General features: G+C 45.3%; 1 protein-coding gene across 4 annotated transcripts in view; it reads right to left on the bottom strand.

The window, feature by feature from the left end:
* The window catches only part of srgap1a (SLIT-ROBO Rho GTPase activating protein 1a), an 88,432-nt gene that overhangs the window by 14,269 nt on the left and 47,834 nt on the right, over positions 1-26,329 (bottom strand). For 2 of the 4 annotated variants that reach the window (XM_071526270.1, XM_071526277.1), the window contains exons 5-18: positions 22,953-23,132; positions 21,941-22,069; positions 20,015-20,236; positions 19,068-19,169; positions 13,337-13,534; positions 12,604-12,688; positions 11,350-11,377; positions 10,031-10,136; positions 7,914-7,974; positions 6,922-6,999; positions 6,561-6,695; positions 3,766-3,871; positions 3,237-3,461; positions 1,113-1,192 (exon numbers count right to left, since the gene is read on the bottom strand). In XM_071526270.1, the coding sequence (XP_071382371.1) occupies positions 1,113-1,192; positions 3,237-3,461; positions 3,766-3,871; positions 6,561-6,695; positions 6,922-6,999; positions 7,914-7,974; positions 10,031-10,136; positions 11,350-11,377; positions 12,604-12,688; positions 13,337-13,534; positions 19,068-19,169; positions 20,015-20,236; positions 21,941-22,069; positions 22,953-23,132 (1,735 nt within the window). Of the gene's footprint in view, positions 1-1,112; positions 1,193-3,236; positions 3,462-3,765; positions 3,872-6,560; positions 6,696-6,921; positions 7,000-7,913; positions 7,975-9,137; positions 9,172-10,030; positions 10,137-11,349; positions 11,378-12,603; positions 12,689-13,336; positions 13,535-19,067; positions 19,170-20,014; positions 20,237-21,940; positions 22,070-22,952; positions 23,133-26,329 lie in introns of all 4 variants that reach the window. The other 2 variants (XM_071526286.1, XM_071526294.1) reach the window with 1 other exon arrangement.

Below are 26,329 nucleotides of genomic sequence, written 5' to 3'. Positions count from 1 at the left end.
CGGGAAAAAAACAATATGTTTGGATATGAAAGGACTCTGCGATTTAGACTGTTATCACCATGGAAACAGGTTTAGGGGAGTCAGACATTCTTACTAAGGTAGGATGTGAAGGCTTGGGTGGCTCAACTTGAGACCCACTATTTCTGCCCACGCTGTCTGGATTTGATCGGGTCTCCATCGCAAACATTTATCACGTTATAATGAACTGTAACTTTTATCCTTTGTTTTCTGCCAGCTCTAGATGTTAACCAGCAACACCTGATCCCAATTGAGCTTCTGGTTTCAACTAACTCAGTCACTGTTTGATTTGGACCAGACCAACTTGTATCCGTTGGTCTCAAACAAAGGACCATATGTAAGATCAGACAACTCGTATTCTTCCCACTATGTCTGAGAGAAGTCTATGGTGTCCTGCAGTGTCTACGTGTGTCTGGTGGTTTTGGAGGTTTGTTTCATGCTATTTCTCTTGGACACATGGCGATGTAGTTAAAAGCAGACTCAATACAGACAGTATAATCTTTGGGGAGCTATTACAACCTGACTGTTATTGACACAAACTCCAGCAAAGACATAAAAAGAAATCTAAAAATTACTTGAGGTAATTGGGCAAGAATTTAAGGAAATTTCCGGAGGACTCTTTTTGAATATCTGACCCATGGCTGTGACCCTAAGAAAATAACATTCCTCTACCCAAGGGGATCCGACTGGTGGAGACCACCATGGAATTTGTGTAAGGGGGATGTGGAGGTGTCCCACGGCCCCAAGGGAGAAGCAGAACCATTAGAATATGAATGGCCATCCACCTCTCTGAACCCGGTCCCCTGGCCCTTCAAGGTTACTTCATTTAACGGGCTGAAAGGCAGGATTAGCCATCCCTGGCTGCTGGGAGCAGGGTTTAACCCTCGCAACACCACAGACAGCGGGGGAAAGTCTTAATCTGGAAGCAGCATATGGAGGTGAGAGTACAGCATCTTATTTTACATGTGTGCTGTGGTGAGTTTTGTTGATATGTTTTATGGCATGTCTAACAAAAATAGTTTGGTAGGGGAAAAAAAGGCCAAAAAAGTATTTTTTTTTATTCTGTGTGTGTATGTGTGTTGGTAGTCACTCACCATCCTCGCTGGTGTGAGTCTCTGTCCCTCCCTCATTATCCACCTCCTCCAGGGCTCCATGCTCACTGTAGGGGCTCTCACTGTGGGGGAGAACAGGCAAACCATCAGGGTCACAGTCAAGTCAGGGGGGTCAAAGATCAGAGGTCAGTTTGAAAACAGACAAAGGGCCTGAATTGTATTCCTCTTAAACCATTTACCCCCAGTCTATTTGCTTCAACTCCTGGGCGATTCTATTAAGTTCATAGAAATGTCATCTCCTAATTTGGTTTGCAACATACGACTCTCACTCAAACCTCGACGCCCAAATCTCAGACCAGTGAAGATGAGGGGGAAGGCGGGCGCTACAGGATGTTCAAACAGAGGTCACTATCAGTATTCTGTGAGTGTGTGAAGCTTAGATCCTCTGTCTGTGATTGGTCCTCGACGGAAATGGTCTCCCTCTGGCACCCTGCTGAGAGGGACTGGCAGTAATGCCACTCACATCTCCACAGATTACCCCAGCCGGGAACTTAATGGCCCCCCTCCCCCCTCCCCCTCCCCCTCCCCATGCTAACATGCCACTAGCCGCCTCCTCTTCTCCAAGGAAGGGAGGGAGCCAAGACAACAAATCTCCCCAGGGCCTGATGTGCCGTGCCGGGGGACACGGCCGTGCTGTGATGGGTGATTAGCTCTAGCCAGAGATAAATCCCTGTCAGCCCGTGGTGGTGTGGGGGACACAGACATAGACTGAGAGAGAGAGAGAGAGAGAGAGAGAGAGAGAGAGAGAGAGAGAGAGAGAGAGAGAGACATGAGGGGGAGAGAGAGAGAGAGAGAGAGACATGAGGGAATGATAAGCCCTGCTTACAGATGTGGAGCTGGCAGAGAGCTTCAGGTTTGATCGGTTTTACACAGGATGGAGCTACAGTATGTGCTGCAATTCACCTAATCATCCGCTCCTTGCCAAGTGACCCCTTTCCTTTCTGTTTCATCTTACCGTGATCATGGTAATTACAGTGATTGTTTCAGCCTGTCTCACCCAGCAAGGAGTCCACCATGTAAAGTCCGTGCTGAAACATGCTCTGCCTTGTCATATTCTTTGGCCGCAGACAGCTAATTAGTTAGTGTAATTACTTGCATCGACTCTAACATACTACTGACACAGCTGCTGCGTTAAGCTCAGTCTCACTGCACACATACCTGTGTGTTGAGTGTGTCCCTAATGAAGCAGCTTTGGCCGAGTGCCTTCGTTCCATTCACTGTAAAAAGTGGAATGAGAAAACCACCACCGTCTGTCTAACTGTCAAACCTTACATCTCACTCTGCACATCTGTGCAGCTCCAGGAAGTGACCTCATCAGAATGTTTTCCATCTCGACTTTCACTCCCGGATGACCTTTGACCCCAAGACACCATGGTTGTTCATAGGACAGCAGGGTGGGCTAGTAGTTGGAGAGAACTATTTGTCTTCCTTTGAGCAAGACACTGAACTAGGCCTGTGGCGATATGTAAATTTCATAGTACGATTTATTTTGATCAAAGTTATCTCGATATACTATATTATCTTGATAATTATTCAAAGAAATATTTTATATAGAGTAATGTAATATGCTTCAATTACTTAAAAATGACGTTTGACTTTTTTCCTAAAAAAAACAAAATGATAAAATGCTAGTTTAGCTTATAGAAACTTGAAGGACCATTTTAAACAACACAGATAAAAATCCAAATAACAGCAATAAAGTCAAATGAATCTCAAATAAACTAGCCTGCATCCACTTACTCAGTTAGCAACATGAATTTAACATTTGTTAAGCGCTCGCCCTTTAGGGGAAAATGAAACATCAATGATAACTGACAGGAGCCACGGTTATCGTGGTCACAATAATAAATATTAGCGGCGGTGTCATAACCGTTATTGTTTTTTTACCATGATATATAGTAATATACCTTACAATGAATCCCTATCTGATGACTGATTGTATTTTGCTCTGTATAACATGGATGACAGCATCAGCTAAATGCCTAAAATGTACAATGTCAATCTATGCATGTGCACATGTGTCTATACATCTCTGTGGCAGTCTTTCTATACATCAGTGGTGGCTGTGTGCACGTGTGCCTGCTTGTACGTTCCCTCCCCTCTTACCAGTAGTCTCCTCCAGCCATACACTTCTCGTAGATGGGCCCGTCCAGCTCCTTGGCGTCAGGGAAGATGGTCTCGTGGTGGATGATGATGGTCTTGATGATCTCGTTGACGTGGGCCTGGCAGGACACCTGGTCCTGGCTGTCCGGCGTGGGCATGAGCGTGGGACCGAAGCAGATGGCCAGGTTGTACGGGTCCATCATGTTCTCGTCGCTATACTGGGACAGGCTGGAGACAAGGGGGAAAGAGGGAGAACAGGGTGAGGAAGGAGGAGAGAGGGAGAAGACCAATAAAAGGCAGAGAGTAAGGAATGAGAGAGAACATGAGAGACACTGGCAGTATTTCACACAAAGCACGACTGACAGCAGCCAATGCTCATAACATCCTCGTAAGCGTGACCTAAGATCACCGTTTCGGGACTTGGCACATAGAGTATGACATTTCATTAACACCTCTGCACTGTATGTAGATGGAGTGAGCCTTATAAAGCTAAATGCATGACAGATTTACTGGTTGGCGTCCATAAACTTACTGGTTGAGGAAGGCGAAGAGGTAGCGCATGACGATGAGGACTGATCTGGGTACAGTCAGGAGGATCTTACGGATGTACAGCGCTCTCTCATACAGGTTCTCTATTCCTACAGAGAAAAAGGAGGAAAGGTAAGATGATATGTCCTATAATAACCTATTTATGTTTTCAATAAGTATGCATTCAGTGCAACACATTTTGTCACTGGTTTTGTGTGTGTGCACATGTGTGGATGCCAGTGGATCAGAGTTGCCACCCTCCTGTCAGGGAATAGAATGACATGCAGGGTCTATTTCTGTCCATAAACCTCCAAAATTTGTCAATCGTGCCACCTTGCAGCACTGCATATTTAAAAAAAACTCATCCATCTGATGGCGCTCACTCATTGATAATCACCACACCAAGTCCCCGGGATATAAATAGAAGAACATATTAAAGCCGAGCCAATTACTTATCAGACTTACTGTAAGTCTCTGAGGGAGCGGCAAAGATTTACGAATGCTGTAATATGGAAGTGTGTGTGTGTGCATTTGTGCATGCATGTGTGTATTAAACTGGTAGAGGGCACAGGGAGTGTGAAAACTAGGTGATAGTGACCTCTGCCTCAGCTTGTGTTCCTGTGCTGTCACCACAGAGGAAGAGGAAGAGGAAGAGGAAGAGGAAGAGGAAGAGGAAGAGGAAGTCAGCACTCATCATTAGCACCTGACAACAAGGACACCAAGTGGCTCATCCTGCTCTAAATGAAAACAATATCTCTGTAAAGCGGTTTTCTCCCTATCTCTGTTCTCTCTTGGCCTTTTACTCCCTTTTTCTGCTATGCAGAGTCAAGGATAATAGCAACAAAAGACTAACTTTCTCGCCAAACTTGTTCTCCACAGAATCATTATCATATTCATAAGGGAAACAAAACATTTCAAGTCTTTTTTTCCCATATTGTGCGCTATCAACATGCTGAAGAGTGACAATCTGTAGGTCTTTCATGCCTATCACATTTGTTCCGCTGTACAATTTGAACCAGCCCGTTTTATTTAGCTGAGCTAGGGCTGTGCTGGCTGCTAAAAATAGCCCTGTCACCCTCCAACCACTTTGTGCCATCTGGGATTTGGGCTTCTGGGGATACTTGTGATGTATTCCTTCTTACATGAGTACCTAACTAGGTTTCTGCATGGCTCCTGAGCACTTCAGAAGCTGCTATTTAAAGATCTACCCCAACGCACACTCATACATCACCCACACACACACACATATGATATCCCTACTCCAAATCCCAAAGTGAAAGACATCACTTGCAAATGCACAAGAGAGTCGAGCTGCAGTTTGCTGCTCTGGCAAAAACACAGTCAACTGATAGCAGTGTAACTATGATTGACCCATTTGCTGGACATTTAAATGGGAAGGCGATCCTCTAGCTGGTCTGAGCTGCGCCATGTGAAATAAGCAGAGGGTTTTTAATATGGAGCGTGCTGGGCAGACAGCCCGCACTGCAATCACTGGTATGTTGAGCTGGGGAATGTAAACAGGGAATCCCCATCACTCATCCTGCCCAAATGTGTAAACGTACACCCGGGAAGCACACACACACACACACACACACACACACACACTCTGTACACTCACAACCATACAAAAGTGTCTGAATCTGATATTCGCACATGTATGCGTATGTGTGCGTACACTCAGGCATTCACACTCACACACATACACACTTAAAGCCCCACAAAGCATTACGGCACACGTCGTGTCCATGTGACTCGGTGCCCATTCTATTGTTCTTTAACAGAGCCTCAAAGCCCCCCTACATTACATCTTATAAGATCAGACAGAGCCACACAAAGAGCTAACTGAACTGTGTGAGACGGCCTCACAGTGAAAGGACAATGTGTCCATCTATGCTTGTGAGGTTTCCACTGTAGATGTACAGTAGCTCTGGGTGTAAAGGCTGGTCAGCGCTGTGCCGTTTTAACATTCCACCACCACACTGTCAGCGTGGTCAGCTTTGTGTCGCTTACAACAGATAATACCCTTCTCAGTACTGAGCCAAATACCACAAAGTAGTATTCACACACAGACAGTCAGAGACAACGGTTACTCAGACCCATTCTGTTGATGAAAACACCACAGACGGATAATTATAACCTTTCGTCCTGTACTATTTTTGATAAGGAACACACAGAATGTGATTACAGCTAAACTAATGACCCTACTTTATCTAGAAGACTCCACATCAACGACACTTACATGGCTCACAGAGCATCTGCATTTAAGAATATGAGTCACAATGAATGAGCTCCCAGTGAAAAAGGATTCAGAGAAGACTTGAGCTAGTGCTTCAAAAACAGAATAAAAAGCCTCCAGGAGAACATTAGCAAGGAACCACCAACTCAATCACCAGACATGTTCACTTGTTAAAAATCGAGTACAGATTCTGTGCAGCCCCACGGTGCATTCTTGGCAATGTCATACTGTATAGTTCTTTCTGAATGCGAGAAGAGGATTGTGGGAGTTGAGTGAAAATTTGCAGCTAAGGTCTGAATATTTATAGTTTGTTAATTTTTCACAAAAGTACAACGTTTAGTTCCTTTTCTAAATGAGATACTGCTTCATAAAGAACAGACATGATATCTAGAAAATTATTTTCTCAAGTGCTATACAATTTAAGATAAGGCAGGAAAACACTGTGTGATTTTGTGATATGTTTGTCATAATCTATGTCAGAGAGATGCAGTCAGATTAAAACTACTGTACCTCACTGATGTCAAGCCAGTTGAAAGACAAGATATGGATGTGTATGTGCTTACTGATGCAGGACAGCAGGTCATTGAACCTCTCTTTGGGGAAAAGGGGGTTCTCCAGACCCCGGAAGTAAAGTTTGAGAACGCCAGCCACCGAGTTGATGTCGTGATTATTCTCATCGTCCGTCAGAGGGTCGTTTCCTAAAACACAGACAGGTCAGTTTACAGGACTTTACGCAAAATATTCCTTGTGCGATATTGATTGGCTAAATATGGTCAACGTAACACATCAAAATTTGTTTTTCATTGTACCAGACATTTGGGTCTCCAAAGTATGATGATTATATGGCAAAAGCAAATCAGAAATAAGATGATGTATTGATTCGGGCTGTACTGTGTGGCTATTAGATTGCCAGATATACAGTACCTCTCTCAAATGAGTTCTTGATGTCATTGACTTCCAGCTGGGATCCAGATACACGGAATATTCCTTGATGTTGGAGGCCTGGAGAGAGAAAGAGAAAGAGAGAGGGTGAGGGAAATAGAAGGAGAAAGAAGAACACAGACAGACAACCAACATGTGTATACGTCCGCTCTGACAGCCGTATGAAAGGACCCCCCACTCAGCGAATAAAGCCTACTTCAGCTGGAACTAAAAGGCACATCCTGTTCGTTAAGCCCCTTCACTTTTCTAATTAAGGATAATTAATGAGTGAGGGAGACTACAATCAAGTTTTACTAAAGTGTCCTCCAGCTGGGATCAGGATTTAATAAGGGGAGAGGTCAAGGGTCAGGAAGAAGCATAATTAGTCTGCCGTTTGTCTCCTTTTGGCGCTCTCTCTCCACAGCAGGAGGCGGCCGCTCGCTAAGACGCAGCGGCCGACCCTGCAAGCCCCAAGCCGTCACCGCTGTCGTGCCTTTAAACGCTCAAAGCCATCCTCTGAGAGTTTTTATTTACGTGGTTCACACCGATATTCAAACCCATCGCGGGGTCCTGTGCCAGGCTAAGCTGTCTGTCCGTCTCGCTGTGCTTCTGGGAGGCTGGGCGGGAATGGCTGGCCGACCCAAGGCTGCTGTAAACAGGATGGAATCTGCATAGACTTTCCCATGACTGTGACCGAAATGGAACAAATTGCAATAGCGACATGAAAAAAAATGTACACGCCCAAACAATTAGCACTTGGAAATTGCGGGGAGCGTCACTCTTGACTGAACTTGGATGGAGCCAGAAATTAAGCAGGTTGTAATCAGTTTATGAGTTTTTCAGAGAGAAAATTAATCAGCATTTAAACAGCTTTCTGGGCCGCTGCGACTTGGGTCTGTCTGCAAGAGGAAATATAAGGCAGTCGTAGATTTTTGACAGTTTAAAGTACAAAAAACATCATGCACTGTAAAATAACACAGGAACATCCAACTCACCGTACAAATTTATGAAACGAATACAGCTCTCCACCACGCGGGGGATCGCTTGTCCAGAGTCCTTTGAAGGTGAAGGAAACGAAACAACCCAAATGTCAGATCATGTATAATTTTACCTTTTCATTACATGCACAAGAACAGGTCAAAGTGATGTTACAAGTATATTTACATGAGCATGCACACCCAATGTAAGTGAACTTAGTAGGTTTAGATACAAAGTGAGGGTTACTACACTGAGATCTTACTCAGACAGACTGTGCTGACTCTGCCAGCTGCTTGATTGTTCACACCCAGTCTCCCATAATGACTCAGTGATTTTAGGAGATCACAAAATCTACAGAAATTACTTATTGGCCACAATAACAAGCGTGTACAAGCTTGATATCCAGCACATTTCAATTGGTCTCTGGTGGTGCTAAAAATACTCTATCTTGTTATGAGAAACAATCAAGTGCGCCCCATGAGCCTTGCTAAGTGATGAGAACTTATGTAAAGAGCCACACACTCAATATGGAGTTGAGGGCAAGGGTGGTGAGATGAGAGGAGAGGCGCCGTCACCTTAAGAGAAAACACATTCCTCTCACACACTTAGACGGCGCACAAGATCTGGACTCTGCTCTTCATGTTTTGCCTTAGTGCCAGCTGCTCCTGCAGCTCAGTGCTAGAAAGGGACTCAGTACATGCTTTTAATGATACAGTGGATCTGTTTACAGCCCTCAGGGGGAACACACATGGTCCAAACACAGCAACCATGCCAGAAATTGACTATGTACCAATGGAGTGGAGCTGTGACGGGCTGAGGCACGGGTCTGGTGCTGCAGGATTATGTAATACTATCACGCTGGATATGTGAGACTGGGGGTGACTGTTTTGGATTAGTTGCATTCAATATAAATTTTGATGTTGGAAGTGTTTCATGCTGGGAATTTTCCAAACACAAAAAGAAGAACACAAAAGAAACAATGTGCCAATCCAGCGTAAGAACTTGCTCATACAGTTTTAGGTATGCTGATAAGATGATAACTTTCTAGGAGAATTTCAGATTTTCAGTTGAGCCATTCAGTCTGTCTGAGTCTGCTCACAGAATTCAGTCGGTGATTAAAAGATATAAACACATGCCATAGCAAACAGGCAGTGGTAGTGTTGTTAGAGGCAGGGCATACAGGCAGATAAAGGAAATAAGCGTAGGCAAGCAGCATGAGGCCCCGCTAAGACGGTCTCTACCTGATGTCGGGCATGTGAGTTCCGTCGTCCACGGCTAGAAAGAAGGGTTGCAAGAGGCGAGAGAGAGAGAGAGAGAGAGAGAGAGAGAGAGAGAGAGAGAGAGAGAGAGACAGAGACAGAGAGACAGAGAGAGAGAGAAGCAAGACCCAGATTAGAACCAGAGCAGCTGCCCACCAAAGCTTACTAAGGGCCACACCCTCATTCCCCTCTGTGCTGGCATCAGACTCAAAGGAAACAGTGGGAACAAGACGGGACAGGGCCGGACCGGACAGGGTCACCAGTGAGAGGCAGCGAGGAGGCTGGAGGAGGGAGGCAGCACCCCTTATCAGTCTGCCAACCATTCACTGACTGTCATCTATCCTGCTGTTTTCACTGACCGCTGCACTCACTCTGAACAAAGGAGGGTGAGGGAGTAAAGAGAGGAAAGAGGGGGAGAGGGAGAGGGGGAGAGAGAGAGAGAAAGAGAGAGAGAGAGAGGGAGAGGGAGAGAGAGAGAGAGAGAGAGGGGAAAGAATATCTCTGCCAGAGCCACGCAGCACAGCGATGCCATGTCAGCAGTGGCTGACGGGGACAAACCTTTATCCCTCCAGCCCCCCTTCCTCTCCTGCTGCAGCCCTCCTGGATGCCTTCTGTCAGTGCCACCCCCCAAGTTAGAGAATCCCAAGGTGCAGGCCAGAGCTCATTGACTCATGGGTAAGGTCTCCAATATCCATCTTAGCACAAAGATGCTGTTGCCCTTTTATTGCCTTTGTATTGCAACTAAATGCTAAAAGGATATATCAAGATGCTAAGATGCTTTGGGGGAACCCACCCAAACAGCCAGAAAGCCAGAGCAAGACAGAGAAGAGACAGAAAGAATCAACGTGTCGAGAGGCCAGACTGGTAATCAGTACCTTGATAAATGACTCCATATTGCCATTAAATAACCTAACATTAAAAACAGAGCGGGGTCTAGCCCGCCGGGTGCCAGTGTGGGGTTTGAGCGGCAAGTTCGGAGGCCTAGAATACAGAGAATGCATTATAACAAGTCTCAAGCAATTCATTTTCCCTTTAGAAATGAGTTTGTTTCCCCAAAAACCCTTAATGTCCCAAAACCCTAAACCCTTCAATAAAGAAAGAGAAGCTGCCTAGACTTTAAACCCCATTTTTGTCTCTGATTCATGACACTGCTGCAACCCTGGAATGAACTGCCATCAACCTTTTCGGGGCAACTTGTATAAAAATTAGATGTACTTTTGATATCTTGCCTTTTCATTTTCCACAAAATATCATAGGTCAGTGAAATATCAGACCCACTGGGAGTATTGTGTGTCAGCGTCCACCTCATGACAGGTCCCTGCGGGAGTGGTCAGTCGTAGGTTCTGTGAGTATAATAGTGTGTGTGTGTGTGTGTGTGTACAATGCAATTAGGCTTTTCACGACAGGCACCTGTGGGGTTATAATAGAAAAAGAATCTCCACCTTTGGTCCCCTCTGCCGCTTTATCACAATGACAGACAAAACCGTTCTGCTGGAAAGTCCTTGATATGTTTTGAAATATCTGATCAAATATGAATAAAACTATACAGTAAAAACCTGTGCTATTTTGTTCATTAGTCACACCATTGGGGATTATAAAGTATCCTCCCTTGCTATTTTTCAAATGACGCAAAAGTTTAAAAAACAAGAGTTGGCTACGGATTCAGTACATCTCTGCCATCTGCTCAGCCAATTTGCTCCTATCTGGTAGTATTTCTAACTTGAAACTAACACATTTCATTTTCATGCAAAGTAGACTATTTCATGCAAAGTAGGCTATTACATGTCTCCTCTCTAGCCCTGTGCCCCCCCCTAGCCCTGCCCCCCCCCCCCCCCCCCTTGCAGTGTGTTACAGGCCTGACAGACTTTACTCTTGGGGCAGGAAAGGACAATAACCGCACCACACCATGCCAGGCTGGGCATATGGTAAAACACAACATAAAAACACAATGCGGGGGCGGGCACATCTGCTCAGCTCCCCGCTCTACAGGGACTCTTATCTGACAGCAGACTCAAGCTATGGATTCTTCTGCTTTCATGGTCATAGAGGATTTTTCACATGAGAATTTCCTGCGGCGAACTGTCCTTTCCTTGACGAGCTGAGCGGTCTCACAAAAGTTACTCCCACTGTTCAGTGTGGAGGCACAGGCAGCTATGTGTTTCTGTGTGTGTGTGTGTGTGTGGAAGTATTTTACCTTGTGGTCATGTAGTCAGCTCTGTGACCTGTAGGAGAGGAGAGACAGAAAGGAGATGTGGGGGGAGGTTAGATGTGCGGACATGCCAGGACCCGTCTCTGAGGTCCCTGCGGTGCATTGTGCATACGCCTAGTCAAGCATTTGAAGCCTGCCATCTGTCCGCAACTACTGGCCTCTTCAGCAGCACAAACAAACCCCTACACACACACACACACACACACACACACACACACACTCACACACATATACTCACACATAATAAATAAACACCTCATAGCTTGCACAGAAACTTGTGCAACTGTTGCGTAGGCGACACTTTACTCACATGACAGTTATAGTACAAACAAACATCTACCAGACACACAGTTATGCGTTTACTATTGATGCGGACATGGACACACACACTCCTCATTATAGGAACACACACTGAGCTACAAGTCAGGACAAGACAAGTAATGACAAAGATTAAGCACAAAATAGCCCCCAAACAGTTTTGGACAACAGGAGAAGTTGTAAATGTGTGGCCATCTGTTCACATGAGCAGGATCTGACCTGTCTTTTTGTCTAAGTGACTCATACTGTACTACTGTGATTGAGGACCATGTAGAGGATGCAGAAGACAAGACTTTTCTCCTCATTAGCACGCAGCTCCATTACTTATTAAGCAGGCAGGTTCACTGAGACCACCAAGCCTGCTGCCTGTATTCATCCAGCTCTGATTAGAACAATAGCTGACAGATACTCTCTGTGTTGACAGTAGATTAGCTGGGGCCTTGAGGAGATCCCACCAATGTAGAACAAGGAGAGCCCGCCATAATAACCATGGCCTACTAATGCTTGGGAGTCCATTAAGTTAGCGGCAAATCAATCACTAAGACGGATAATACAACTTCGCAATCCCCCTCAGCTCTGGCTTTCCTGGCTAAAGCCCAGATTACCATCTAGGAACTTTGGCTGGTGGAAAAAAGTATGGAAACAAAGCTAATTTTACCATGGAGTAGTGTTTTGTAGGACTGTAGAAAATTATAAAATCAATGTTCACCTTTCATTTTGAGTTATGTTGGCTATTTTGACACCAAATAACCAGCCAATCCAAGGAAATTATAGGAGATAACTAGGCTAATTTGTCTTTGAGTATGACTGGAGGATGGTGATGGTGTTTGTTGGGTGTGAGAGTGGGAAAGATGGAGGCTGTTGAGGGAAGTAAAAGACGGGTTAAGTATAGGGATGGAGTGCTGATGATCGTCACTGTACCTTCACCAAGTGTCCTCTTCAGCAAGTCATGTTTGGCCTGCAGTTTGGAGATGAGATTACTACCCTCCAGAAACTCCCGGAATTTCTGTGGAGAATTGAGAGTAATTACACGGCGGCCCTGATGAGCCAGCCAGATCGCCCGCTCTTAAGACAGCAATCTGCGATAAGGCAGCCAAGGGCAGAGGACACGCTGAGAGCCTTTTTAAAGCCTTTATCAGACCATGTCCATCTTTAGAATGGAATAGGATAGAGGTTAGCCTCACAGAGTGGAAATATTTTTGGAGAGCTTTGCTTCTGCAAGCTGATCATTTCAAAAGGGGCATTGTGAGGTTTTTAAGTCGAACAAAATTCACATGCACAGACTCAGCATTTTAAAGTTGGGACAAAAGGCTTGTGTTCAGATTCTCCGATTCATTCTAGGGATTTTTGTAACAACCACTAACCGGGGGAATATAATCAGACAAAAGCAACCAGCCATATTCACTTCTTTTATAATGCTGCAGTGTGGAAGGCTCACTGAGGCATCAAAGAGGGTGTGTGAGAGAGATTTGTGGGGGTTTATACATATATTCTTCTACAGAAATAAAAAAAAATAAAATCCCACAACAACAATATCTCTGAAGCCCTTGTCCCTTTCCGGACGCCCACCCATATCCGCCAGCATCCTCATCCCTCTCAACAAACCTTCTCTTCAGCACAACTCCTCTCTAGTAGTTTTTAACACTCCACTCACCATGAAGTAGAACTGCTCCGTCTCCTGCTGGTTGGCCCTCCTCTTGGCAATGCTGGGCTTGCTGAGGTAAGTCTCCGACACGGTGGACTTGACCGACTCGGTGGAGCGGCTGTGGTGGAAACACTCGGACACGTCGTAGTCCTCGATGGTCACCATGTCTTGGATGGTGGTCAGGGTGGCCTCTGATGTCTTTTTGATCTGGGGACACAGGGAAGGAGGAAGACGAGGAGGAAGAGTGGGTTAGAGCGATATCAGACTTCTATCAGACAATCCTGAAAATAATGTGTGCCATGTGGAGATTTAACCATTCAGCAGCTTTGCAAGTTTATTTTAACTGGCTTATTGGCTCCTCCCTCGCCATTCAGCAGGAGAAAGTTCTGTCAAAGCGAAACTGGTACCCGGTGACACTTGTCTGTAGGCACGGTTAGCTTAGCTGTTAGCATTAATGCACAGTGCATTGCAAAGTTTGTCCTTGGCAGGCCACCGTAGAGTAGTGGCCTTGCTGTGTGTTGCGCGTTGCGTTGTGTTTTCTGTCACCCTCTAGTGGTCAGAAAGTTTTGCTTATTGCACCTTTAAGAGAAAGGAACGACTGTGGAGTTACTTATTTTGTAGCAAAGCACAGACCTGCCTGCCCAAGAGTTTTGTAGTCTCATCACTATCAGGACGCTACCATTACAGCGTACTCAGTGGCTTGTATGATGACACTCCTTAAAACCTCTCTCTATCCCACGACACTCAGGCATTCAGGCATTCATTGCATTTTCTGACAGCCTCACCTTCCGCGCTCTCGCTGTGAAAACTCCACCAGCCCTTGAACATGACTCCCAGCCAAAGCAATCAATTTGCATGCACTCAAAGGGGCTAGAGGTGGACAGTGTGGGGTGGAGACGGTACATTCAGTCGCAGGCTTTTAAGATTCATTTCCATAACCGCCTCTTCCCTGTCAACCGGAGTGCTTCTCCCGGAGCTTATAAACGTCAGGACTTGGCCATGCGTGCCCCATCACTTATAGCGAAACAAGATGTTCAGCTAGCAAAACGCTGGAGGCCACAACTGTTTCCAGCTTCTAATGATGCTAGACAACAGAGGACTGTCAAACAAATAGGAGGGCAAGTAAGTTTCTAACAGCTCAATAATGTGAAAAAGCCCATAAATTAAAAACAACTGAGTATACAGATGTGATGGTGATCAATTTGGGAGAGAGAGAGAGAGAGAGAGAGAGATAGACAGCGAGAGAGAGAAATAATTCAAAGAGGTTAAAGGGGCCCTATTATAAGAATTCAAGATTTCCTGTGGCTCAGGAGGTAGAGCGGGTTGTCCACTAATCAGAAGGTCAATGGTTCGATCCCCGGCTCCTCCAGTCCGCATGTCGAAGTGTCCTTGGGCAAGATACTGAACCCCAAATTGCTCCCGATGGTTGCGCCAGCACCCTGCTTGGTAGCTTGCCGCCATCAGTGTATGAATGTGTGTGTGAATGGGTGAATATAGGCGCTTTGGATAAAAGCGCTATATAAATGCAGTCCATTTACCTGTATTTTTAGACATACAATATATGATGAAAGATTAGCATTTAGCATAGACATTATTAAAATTTGATTTTGTTTGAGTGATTAAATTCAAAGTTATTGCATCTTCAAAATTCCATCCTTTTTTACAGGCAGTTTCTGACCAATTCCAGTCAACGCATCACAACTGATCTTGACGGGCACTCCTCACTAAACAATTACTAAAATCCTTTTAATCAGGCAAATTAGCAGCATTTGAACTGGCAACACCCCCTGCAATGCCTCCAGTCAGCAGGTTTGCCTCATCTGAATTAGTCTGCCAATCATGGTCCACTATTATTAGGTCTTACTCTTCAAATTCATTCAATACATATCCTTTTGACTAAACTACATTTATTTGCAAAACAAAATAGAATAATATGGGGCCTTTAAGGCAGATAGTAGGGAGGTAAAGGGTGATGATAGAGAGAGGAGAAAGAGGGATAGAGAGAGAGACAAAAAGATAAACGAGGAGGGAAACAGAGAAGGAGGAAGAGAAACAAAGACAGCTAGTGACTGACTGTTGAGTGTGAGCATGAGTCACTGATGTGGAAAAGCTGCAGGGAAAGAGGCCCAGTTGTGCAGAAACACCAACTACCATTCATTTCTCAGCATTCGGTAAAATGCTCCTCGGCATTCAGACACTCGGCGAGGAAGACCGAGCACTGTGACCATCACAAGTCAAAACTCTGTGTACTCTGTGTGTGGGGGGGGGGGGGGGGGGCACCACAGGTCACTGGGGCCCTGAGTGACACACAGCTTGAATTCCCTTTAATTAGTCTTAATGGTCAGGAGTACCCCACTCAAAGCTAGTGACCCCATTTCTCATTTATTAAGTGAGTATGACCTGAAAAAACAAACGCAGATTCCTCGTGTAACTGTTATACACACTGAGACTGAGAGTGGATTACAGCTTGTTTTTCCAACTGCTTGACCTGTGACTCATTTGGCCTTTGAAAACACCTGAATAGCAAGGTGGAATTCAACCAAGGGGAATCTCTTTCATGTGTTACTGTGATGGATTACGGCGCTGAAAAGCCTGCCTCTGCACACAATGTGGATGTAGTTACAGTGTCATTCATCTTGCCGTGAAGCAAAAACACATTGCAGGTTACAACACGGCTAATGACAGTGTACGAAAGGAAACAGGGGATTCTGAGATGATAAAATCTCACAAAAAACATCATCCTTTCTTGTGACGACAGTCTGGGATTGACAGTTGGTGATCAAAGGAGTGATTTTCTGCAGCAGAACGAAAAGAAGGACCCGCTCTCTTCGGTGCAGAGAGAAAAGGTAATGAAATAAAATGATACAGTGGTGATGCTTGATTCCTCTCTTGCATGATTTTGGTAAACAAAAACACAACAAAAAGAGGGCCAGGCAGCGTCTAATTGACCCTGGTAACAACACTTTACATGTATGCACAGTATTTTTGCCCTTGGTAGGTTCCCTACATAGGTAACTAACTTGAACATAATTAATATAACAACTAGTGAGTGTGTTTGGTGTCCCTCTCCCTCTGTCCCTGGCAGCCTCTCCTAGGCGGCCTGTGGAGGTGAGAGGCCCAGCTGTCATCATATGGAGAGGACTCATGCATGCGAAAGAATCGCTCCCAATGAAGAAGCTGTTGAGAGTGTATCCATTATTCAGCAGACTACTAGTTACCAGTGTTCACTGTTGGGCTCAATTACAACAGGGCTTTTAGTGAGACTCTGTGGATATGCCCACTAGTCCCTGCAGCTGCACAGAGCCTGGGGGAAGTCTCCGGGATTGAGCAAACTTTATTGCTTAGTTTTAATAATAATAATGAAGCTTTTCCTATGGTGCTATATGGATAGATAAAACTTATGACTAGTACACCTATAGTGGGAGGTAAGTCTATATCCAGTTACTGTGCATACTATGGTCATTCTGTAGGGAAAACAGGGAAGAAATAAGACATAAGTTCTGTACTGTCATAATTGAAAACGATTCTACACTCCACACTTCAAAACCGGGGTTATTCTGCATGGCAGTGCAACATCAGTACAGGTTATTTCAGCATGAAACCAACACATATCATCTCATCTCATCTCATCTCATCTCAGAAGGCAGGCTGCTGTCCATAGCTTTCAACAGACCCTGTAGTGAGTGTGTAATCTGCTGATCAACCCACTATGTGCACACATACACACACATACACACACACACACACACACACGCAAATGCACACTTTGATGTGCCTCCCTGAGATTTATCTGAGGAAAAACAAACACACTCCCTACAAAGGAGATGGTATTAGATTGCCAGGGTTTAGTGTGAAACGCCTTGAGAATAACCATTAGGTTCGCTTGTATATCCTGTGAGAACGAGTGCGGAGAAGAAAAATCGGTCTGTGTGAGCTATGTTTCATACAAATCTCAGAGGCAAACAAGATCTAAATGACCAGATTATTAAATCTGAAAAAAAAAAAACTCCCAGAAGAACCACATTGACTGACTGAGGAGTTGAAATGAACGATATGGAAGAGAGCTTTTTTAATGAAAAAACATATTCCATAGTAATTTCTGCTGCAGAGGCACAAAGCACGGCCACAAAGCGGGGCCACGCTGGTCCCCCCCCTCAGTGAGAGTGAGATCCAGAGCCCCCCCCCCCACACACACACACACACACACATCCCAACCCACCCTCTGATGCAGAATAAATTATTCAGCAGTGTTTTCTTTCACCATTTCACAGGAGTCAAAGGGGTTTGAGGAAACAGCTGCACTTCTATTAAGCGCTGCCCCGCAGCTTTTCCTGGCCGGATGAAGACCGGCTCTCTCTCGCTCTCTTGTACATGTTACAGTTGTGCTCGTAGGTCTTTGCAGCCCTTCGAAAGTCCATTTTTTCAAGGATGTATCTGGCACGCAGTGCCCAGGAAGAGAGGCCATCTGCTGACGCTAACACAAGGCAGCAGCGCCCTCCAATTCTGACCCACCAGGACATCCGCTTCAGAGAGGGAGGCAGACAAGGACATGAAGCACCAGATCTTTTCATCATACCCCTACATGCACACACACACACACACACACACACACACACACACACACAGGGGTGCGTGTCAGTGTGCCCAGTCGCTGTCATACAGACTGCAGGCAGTGTGAACTGTGAAGGCACCAGCTGGGTGCAGACCGGCCCGGATACACAACACAACACACAGCACACAGCGGGCTTAGCCTGTGGTCCAACGGTAACCAGTGCACTTAAATGAGTCCAAAGATACTGCTATTTATCATCTTTGAAATATTGTAGATGTATTTCAGTACGTTTCGCTAAGGTGTCTACAGCGTGATCAAAAGGGATCTGAAGTCGCAGAGGATGTAGGGGAAGTTGAGTGACACGCTCCCCTGCTGTATTTCCGTTAGTCTTTGTACCATGATAAAAGAAAGTATACTGATGTGTGATGGGAGAGAGAGAGAGTGTGTGTGTGTGTGTGTGTGTGTGTGTGTGTGTGTGTGTGTGTATGTATGTGTGTGTGTGTGTGTGTGCAAGAGAGAGAGAGAGAGCAGTGAGAGCTCATATAGGGGAAGCAGGTCAGACGTGATACAGAAGCCAGCCTGATGGACGTGACTGCACTCCGTGACACCGTGGTAGACACACACACACATTCCTCCCCATTGGGCTTTTTACACTTGGGAGTCACTCGGGCATGCCGCAGACATTAAAACAATAGAGCCTGGGATACAAGGATGCACCTCCAATGTCAAAACAGAGCAGAGCAGGACAGGTTGTACAAATAAAAGAGAGACAGTGAATTCTACCACTGGGAGCAGAAATTGAAGCTTCACAGAGAGGGTTTGATCGCTACCTGCAGGGTATGAGAGAGGGAAGAGTGTGTGTGTGTGTGTGTGTGTGTGTGTGTGTGTGTGTGTGCGCGTGTGCGTGTGCTTACAAAAACTTTGATTCTTCAAAGATTATCAGCAACCATTTTCCGTTTCACCTTGAATGACTTCTGGCTAAAGTTAACTTTCTTAACTCGGTAGCTTTACGATTGTGCAGCTGCCAGCAGCGTGCAACCAAAAAACAAGACGCCTCACTCTCTGGCAGACAATAAAACCGGATCAAGCAGAGAATATTTTTGACGTGTGCGAGTCGCCGCATATCTGAGGTGAGTCTCCCCTCCCCCCAAATAGCTTGTTAATGTGAACGTGTTTGCACTATTTCACCTCCTCGTTCTCGATCTTCAGAGTAGCCAGGCGAGACTGCAGCTGCTGGAACCTCAGTATGAGCTCCCCGTTCACCGGCGGCTGCACCGAGATCTGACACACCTGGAGGGAAGAGGAAACGCTCCGTCAGTGAGCGGGAACATGAAATCCCTACAAAATGTGAGGAACAGGGAGCCCACGGAAGCTTAAGCTGAAATGGGATGCAGTCATCGGAATTCCTGCTCAATTACATAGCAAAACCACAATGATTTGCCAGATTTGCCAACCTCACTCTGAATGCAGAGGGCCGCAGAACAATAGCTAGTAAACAGACATGATATCAGAGGTGCGAGTGGCAGCCAAACAGTAAAACACATGTTGAGCTACTTGACTGCAGGGTGAGGAGTGAGACATGATTTGTCATTTGCAGTGCCCTATAAAACTTGATCTGGCAGCACAGACAGTAAAACGCTGCAATTAAGGCACTAAAATCAGACCTCATTAAGTTTGAGACTTTTTCAACAACTTCTAATTCACTTCCATGCTGTGCAATGTATGCGCAATATGTGCTGAACGTACTGATCCGTGGGAAAGAAAACCTTGCGAAACTTACAACTTGGAACGTAAACTCTAAACTGCTGCATTATAAAATCGTATTATTTACATTGTCAGTAGGGATGGGACGATATATCGAAATTCAATATATTGCAATGCAAAAATGTGAACAACATTTTGAAATTGTTTTTACATTCTAGCAAGCCAATGCCATTGCTAGAAAGATTTGTGGCTCAAAAATAAACATAATTCTGCACAGTCATATTACATCGTATCGTGGTTGCATCGAATCGTGAACTCCATATTGCGCATCTCTTTTCAGTGTCATTAGAAGTTAACAGCAACCAAATTTAAACGCTAACCATATTACAAGTACATAATTTGCAGCTACGATTTTTATCTGAACTGCATACCTCGTCTCCCATGTGAGGCTGGAACTCGAATTTGGCCGGCGGGCAGAAGGCGGTGGGGTACATCTCCATGAACCTCTGGCGGTCACTCCGAGGGTCCAGGCTGTCCACGGCGTTCTCGATGATGTCGAGCCCCTCGTGGCGCGACGTCTCCAGGTTGTACTCGGCCGAGAGGTAGGTCCGCAAGGCCCGATTCAGACTGGCGTGGTACCCCAGATCACAGCACTGCGGGGGAAGAACAGCAGCCACATTATTTACGATGAAAGATAAGCAAGATGAGTAGTAATCATTTGATGAAGTGAAAAGCAATTTTCCAGTTGTCTTAATAGAGTGTTACAGAATGGTATACAGAATGTTATACGGAGGTTAAATGAGGCCTGCTATTCTACACACATTCCACTACTGAAACATTGTTGGCCATTAACTGAACAGTCTGGTACTTTCTGTGCCAGCAGCCTTGCTTCTGTGTTACACAACCTGAATGTTACCTCCAGGAGCTAATGCTGCTTTTTAATAACTAGGACCTTGGCGAAGGTCTCTCCTGGGAAGACAGACAAATACACACACACACACCCTAGACACTCACAAATACACACATACACACACAGACATGGACAGACACCTGAGTGATAGGCAAACAACATACAGCCAGAAGCCCAGCTACCAGCCTGCTTGTACACTTTCTTTTGGACTATAAAATGTCTCCTTCATCAATAAACAAATGTGTGCGCGCCCGCACGTGTACACACACATACAGCGCACGCAGAACACGACCGAACACACAATCACACACACACACACACCCCAGTGAGATGTGGAGGTTTGTGACCAAAGCAGAGAGAGGGGTAATTTCAGCGCACAGCATGGCACTGAAGGGAAGTTGCATTTCTCCTCGGCTTCAGTCCTGTCTGGAATAAATAACCCCGAACGCTCGCTAAAAAACCTGGCCTTCTCCCGTTTCCCTGGTAACGCCACAGAAAATGGTGCAGTATATTTATTTCTCAAACACAAAATAATAACCCAGGTAGGCCATATTATAAATAAGTCATGTTTATCGGTCTGGTTGTGGAAGGTCAAACAAAGCAATCTGCTGGCAAGGCAGAGCAAAGAGCCGTGAGTGCTGAGTGAACGGACGGATGACCCACAACAAACTAATTCACAAAAAAACTGGGTTTCAGGGACACTTCCACCCACACTCCCACTCTCTATTCAGCGTCTAGATGGTCTGAGAGCTGTGGAAAAATGACAAAACCGTGGCTTACAGTCAAAAACATTCAGTGGAACTGAATATGGTATATGGGCTTTTAATGATGACATGAGGGGAAGAGAAGAGGGAAGAATAGTTTTTCATCACAAAAGCTAATAAGCCGCTCGGCTTTAATGCCGCCCCGCTCTGTAATTTCCATCCCACAGTCTGGTGTCCTCACATCTCTCTTATATCAGGCTCTGCTGTTAAACTCATCACTTTCTCCTCGGACTGCGATTTTAAATCTCCTCTGAAGGCCTGTGAAAATACCGCCGGAATAGCAATGGTTCTTCAGCACGGGGAGCGTAAAGAAACAAAATAAAAATCTTCTGAGATGTGAAAAACAATCTGAAGGAGCCTGCAGAAAGTTTGACGGTGAAGTGTGTCTTGGCTTGAGGTGTGAATGCCTAAAGTGAGCAGCTCTGTTTATGTAAGAATCTCCTGAGCTCTCCTTGTTCAAAGTGTTTACATTTGCGTCAGATCTCGGGGAATGAAGCAGAGGAGGCAGTTAAGCAAGTTAACAACAGATTACTAATGAGGGGGGGAGGGGGGAGGGGGGCAGGGGGGAGAGCGGTCATATTCTTGACAGTAAAAACTTTTTCCTCGGTCTTGGCGTAGACAAACAAGCAGAAGATTAAACTTCCTCGGGATAAAGCCGACACAGTCACACGGTTTATACTTACATCAATTAAGTCCGACAAGTCGTGGATGTAGTATTTGAAAACGGAGGAGTTTGTCGCTTCGAGCGTCAGCAGGTACTCGTTCCGCGCTTTGATCGACTTCAGCTTGTTCTCCGAGTACTTGGCTTGACGCTGATGAGAGAATTAGAGGAAATAATCGAGAGAGAGAGAGAGAGAGAGAGAGAGAGAGAGAAGATGAGTTTAATGACTCAAGAATTGTTTTTTTGACAAGTGATTGTGCTTTCATGTCTCTCCGTGCGCTGCGCATCACAGAGCTCAGACGGCAAACAGCTTCAATAAATACAACAATGACTGGAGCACAAATACGTTAACTTCAGTTTAAAAAAAAAAAAAAAAGCCAAAAAGGGGAAGAAGAAAAAAAAAAAAAAAAGAAAAACTTGGGACTAAAAAAAGCGCCTGTCCTTCACCTCAACCAGGACGCGTCTCAGCCATCTATGCTTATTCTACACTTCCTTTCCAAGCAGAAAAGCAGAAGGCTGTTAGTCACCATCCACTGACCTGTGGGCTCTGACTCACACACAGACACACACACACCAAATCATCCATATTTTAACACTTCCCAAATGCATTCCAGGAAGAGCGATGTGAAAAAATGCCATTCCCGCGGCCATTAAATCATTTGTCATGGAGATTTAACAGAAAACAGGCCTGTTCTGAGAAATACAAAGCCTGGTAATTTTGGCTGTGACAATGCTTACAGTGTGTTTTCCATCCCGCGGGTCAGCGGGACCTCAGAGCGAAGCCCGGACCACGGAGGCTTGGTCCAGATCACATCCAGTGACCATGAATCCAAGCACATGTGAACGTGTTAGCACTTAAAAGGTTCGGTGGTAATATAGGATTAGATGGTTTCTTGTGCCAAAGAAAATTGCCTAACGGGAAAATGGCTGGTGTGACTATTCACTGCTAATGGCTCAGGTCCCTTTAAGATTATGGCAATTTACAGAAATCGGATTAACACGGTTTCGGAGATTCTGAACCCCTGGCGTTCTACCTTCTCTTTCATCTTCTCGATCTTCTTGACGGAGCTGCGCCGCTGGTGCTTGTCCTCCATTCGGATGCTGAAGACGGGATCGCCCCTGCCGATCTGCTTCTCCTCTTGCTTCTCGGCCTCCTTCAGCTTGCTCTCGGCGCTGATGCTCTCTGAGTGGTACATGTGGTAGGTCTTCATCACCTGGGCACAGACACAAGAGATTTTGAGCGAAAAGAAAAGAGAAAAAGCAATATCGAATCCCCGTTTATCATCATTTCATTTAGAAGATCAGGGAAAGGCAGTATCCTGAAACTGCCTCGCCTCACTTGCACACTGTTGAGTTACAGGTTAACTTCTGTGAATCTCGAAGACAGACAAAGGTCAGAGGTCAGCGTGATTCCTCTCCATAGCTGTCTGACTCTTTGAACCCACAACTAAGGCTTCCATCCTTTCACCCACCCACTCATCACAGATCGATTCAACTCGTCTCATAACAGGCGGTTCTTCTCTCCCCAAAACCACAAACCAAAGACAGATTCTCTGCAGTCTTTTTCATACGGGGCTCTCATACGACCACAACAGCCACAAATCACTGCAGCTAAATGTGACATGCTGCTTTCATTGCTCTGTGTTTGAAACGAAATTCCACTCAGGGAGCGGAGTTACAGGGTTGCACTCTGGTTTGAAATGAGGGGTATTAAGAGGAAAGTTGACTGCTCCACCTCAGGCGGGAGGGAAATGTCAGCGCGTCACCGGGGCAGAGAGAGGCTTCAATACACACTGAGCAATCCCTACCTCTAGCACAGGGGGGGGGGGGGGGCAGTCTGGGTAGGGACATCAGGTAGTGGCAGACTGAGTGCCTAAACCACTTACACAGCCTTGCACGTCTGCCTTTGAAGTCCACACCGGTGATCCATGAGAATTAACAACACACTGAAAAAAAAATAAGGGTTTCAAAGAGTTCTGACTTAGGTGGTATTTAGGTTTTGCTTCGACTTTTGTTTTTGAAGAACAAATAAATAGATAGCTATGAGGAGTTCATGCCAAAAGGAGGACTTCTGGGATATGAGCATCAACTTGTTTTTTACATTTTTTTTTTAAATGTTTTTGTTCCTAAATGGTTCTGGTTTGAAACATGCAATAGTTCTGCATTGCACCTATGTGGCTCTCTCTCAATTGAGTTTTTTGTAGTCTATCATTCTTCTCACTTAAATATATGTAAATATGCCTTATTGTAAGGCCCATAATGGCACAGTTGGAAAGTGTGTCTTACCCTTCTGGCCCCCTGTCATCACACTGTGGCCACTTAGTGAGAAGGAACGGCAGCATACTGGCAAATGCATTACCTTGATGGCTGATTACAACTACTTCCTAAGGTTTGACTCATTGTCGTGGGAAGGGGATGGAGAGAGCGTTACTCACACTCCGTGAATCCATTAGGCAGTGACTCAAACAGCAGGTACACCGCAGAACACAAACAATGAGTTCATCAAGGGTCGAGAGACAGGAGAAGTTATACAACTCTTTCTAGCACTTGGCTCTGAGTGGAGTAAGGAGAATGGAAGACGGACGGACATCTGGGGGCTCTAAGGACGGCACTGATGAATCACTGGCTGTGGGAATTAGGACAAATATCCAGGCAAATCTATGACATACACATTTGAGTCATGGCTTAGAGAACTCACTGACCCTCGAAGACACATAAAAATGATATATACAGTATTCTTACAGCTGCACCGGACAAGGCCTTATCAGCCTACATCAGAAGTGGGGCTGCAATGGAGAAGAGCGTCCCATCCCTGTTCTGTGTGCTGACATCATGCAGGAGGAGAGGAGAGGAGAGGAGAGGTTTGCCCTGTCCCTGATTGCCTAAAGGATAAGAGCTACAGCCTTACTCTCCTGGTGCAATTCATCCGTCCTGCCATCTCCAGCTAGGAATTGTCTTTAAACCCTTCCATATGTGCGACCCAATATGGAAAAACAGGCACACTGTGGGAGATGTTTTGTTTGTTTGCTTGTTTTTCATCTTTGAGTTCAGAGCTTTCAAATGGTGTATTACATAGCCATAACAGGGTCAATAAATTATTTTGTTTGAGTTATTAATTACTGAATCAAGAGTTAATTTGGATCAGACTTCTTCTAATGTAAAACCGGTCTCCTGTAAAGTTAAATGAGCCTGGGTTCGTAGCGGCTGGTCAAATGTACTGAACTAAGAACATGGGCAGCAAATACAGTCATTTGCCCTGAGGAATACAGCAACATCCTTAACCTAGGTTTAACCTAGGATGAACAAACTCCAGCAAATTACAGTTCCACAACCTGTATACGCAGTACATTTGTCTGCACGAAACCTCAGATTCAGTAAAAATACAGACTCACCCATCTCAAAATCTAAACATTGTTCCACCAAAATGGGTTATTTCTGTCCGAGTGGAACAACAGAGCAAAACTCTATTTGTTTTGAGCCCGTTGCCTTTGGTGGGGTTTGGCGTAACTGGAACCAGTGGAGAGATGGGTGACTGACCTTGGGCCCGGCACTCCTCACTTACTGGTCTGGAGTCCGCTGCTGTTGTGTTTACTTTGCTGCTCCTTTTAGAGGGACATATTTAGAGACGGACCAGACCTGTTATTTCACTGGCGGTGGCCTACATAGGGCCTGTGGCTTTCTGATGCAATAGTCACCCTGTGTGTGTGTGTGTGTGTGTGTGTGTGTGTGTGTGTGTGTGTTTGTGTGTCCTCCCACAGGGGCTAAACCAGGTCAAATCTGGAGTGTGGACTGCGGTGAGAGGATGACACACATCGAGTTGGAGTAACACGTGTTGTGTGTTGTGCGCAACCATCGACTGGACGTGTGATCGCTGTAGTCTTCTATAGCAAGTAACTGGAGACTCTATAGGCAAGCCAAACTCCTTTTCTTTCCGTCTCTTGGGACGGCACAGTTACCGCTGCGGCTCATGTCTCCATCTATCATCTATATCCCAGACTATCAATGCTGTGATCACAACACGATATCTGTATTGAGGTTTCCCATCTGATTCTGAATTGATTCTGTGAATTTAGACTGATTAGCAAACCAGTGCAGTGTTGATGCAAATACAATGCCATTGATTGTCAATGAGGAGCAGCATGATTAGCTGATTACACACACACACACACACACACACACACACACACACACACACACACACACACACTACAGCTGCATTATTAGACTTGGGGAAGGGTTTGGGAAGAGGCTGAGTTATACTTTGTAAACACTACAATACTTTTTGACTCAATGAGCCATCACGTCTGTTTGTCTCTCCCATAACTATTGTTACTATTACTGCTATACTAATAAGCAAATCATAATGCCTGCTTATTGTTTGCTGAGGTTGATGCCAATGAGTGACCTAGAG

This window comes from Centroberyx affinis, unplaced genomic scaffold (assembly GCF_046629955.1).
Source record: "Centroberyx affinis isolate AG114_WGS23_722 - 3 ecotype Tasmania unplaced genomic scaffold, CSIRO-AGI_Caff_v1 ptg000111l_1, whole genome shotgun sequence".
In the NCBI taxonomy this organism is placed as follows: Eukaryota; Metazoa; Chordata; class Actinopteri; order Beryciformes; family Berycidae; genus Centroberyx; species Centroberyx affinis.
Note: the sequence above shows the minus strand (reverse complement) of the source record. Positions and strands in the feature narration are given on the sequence as shown.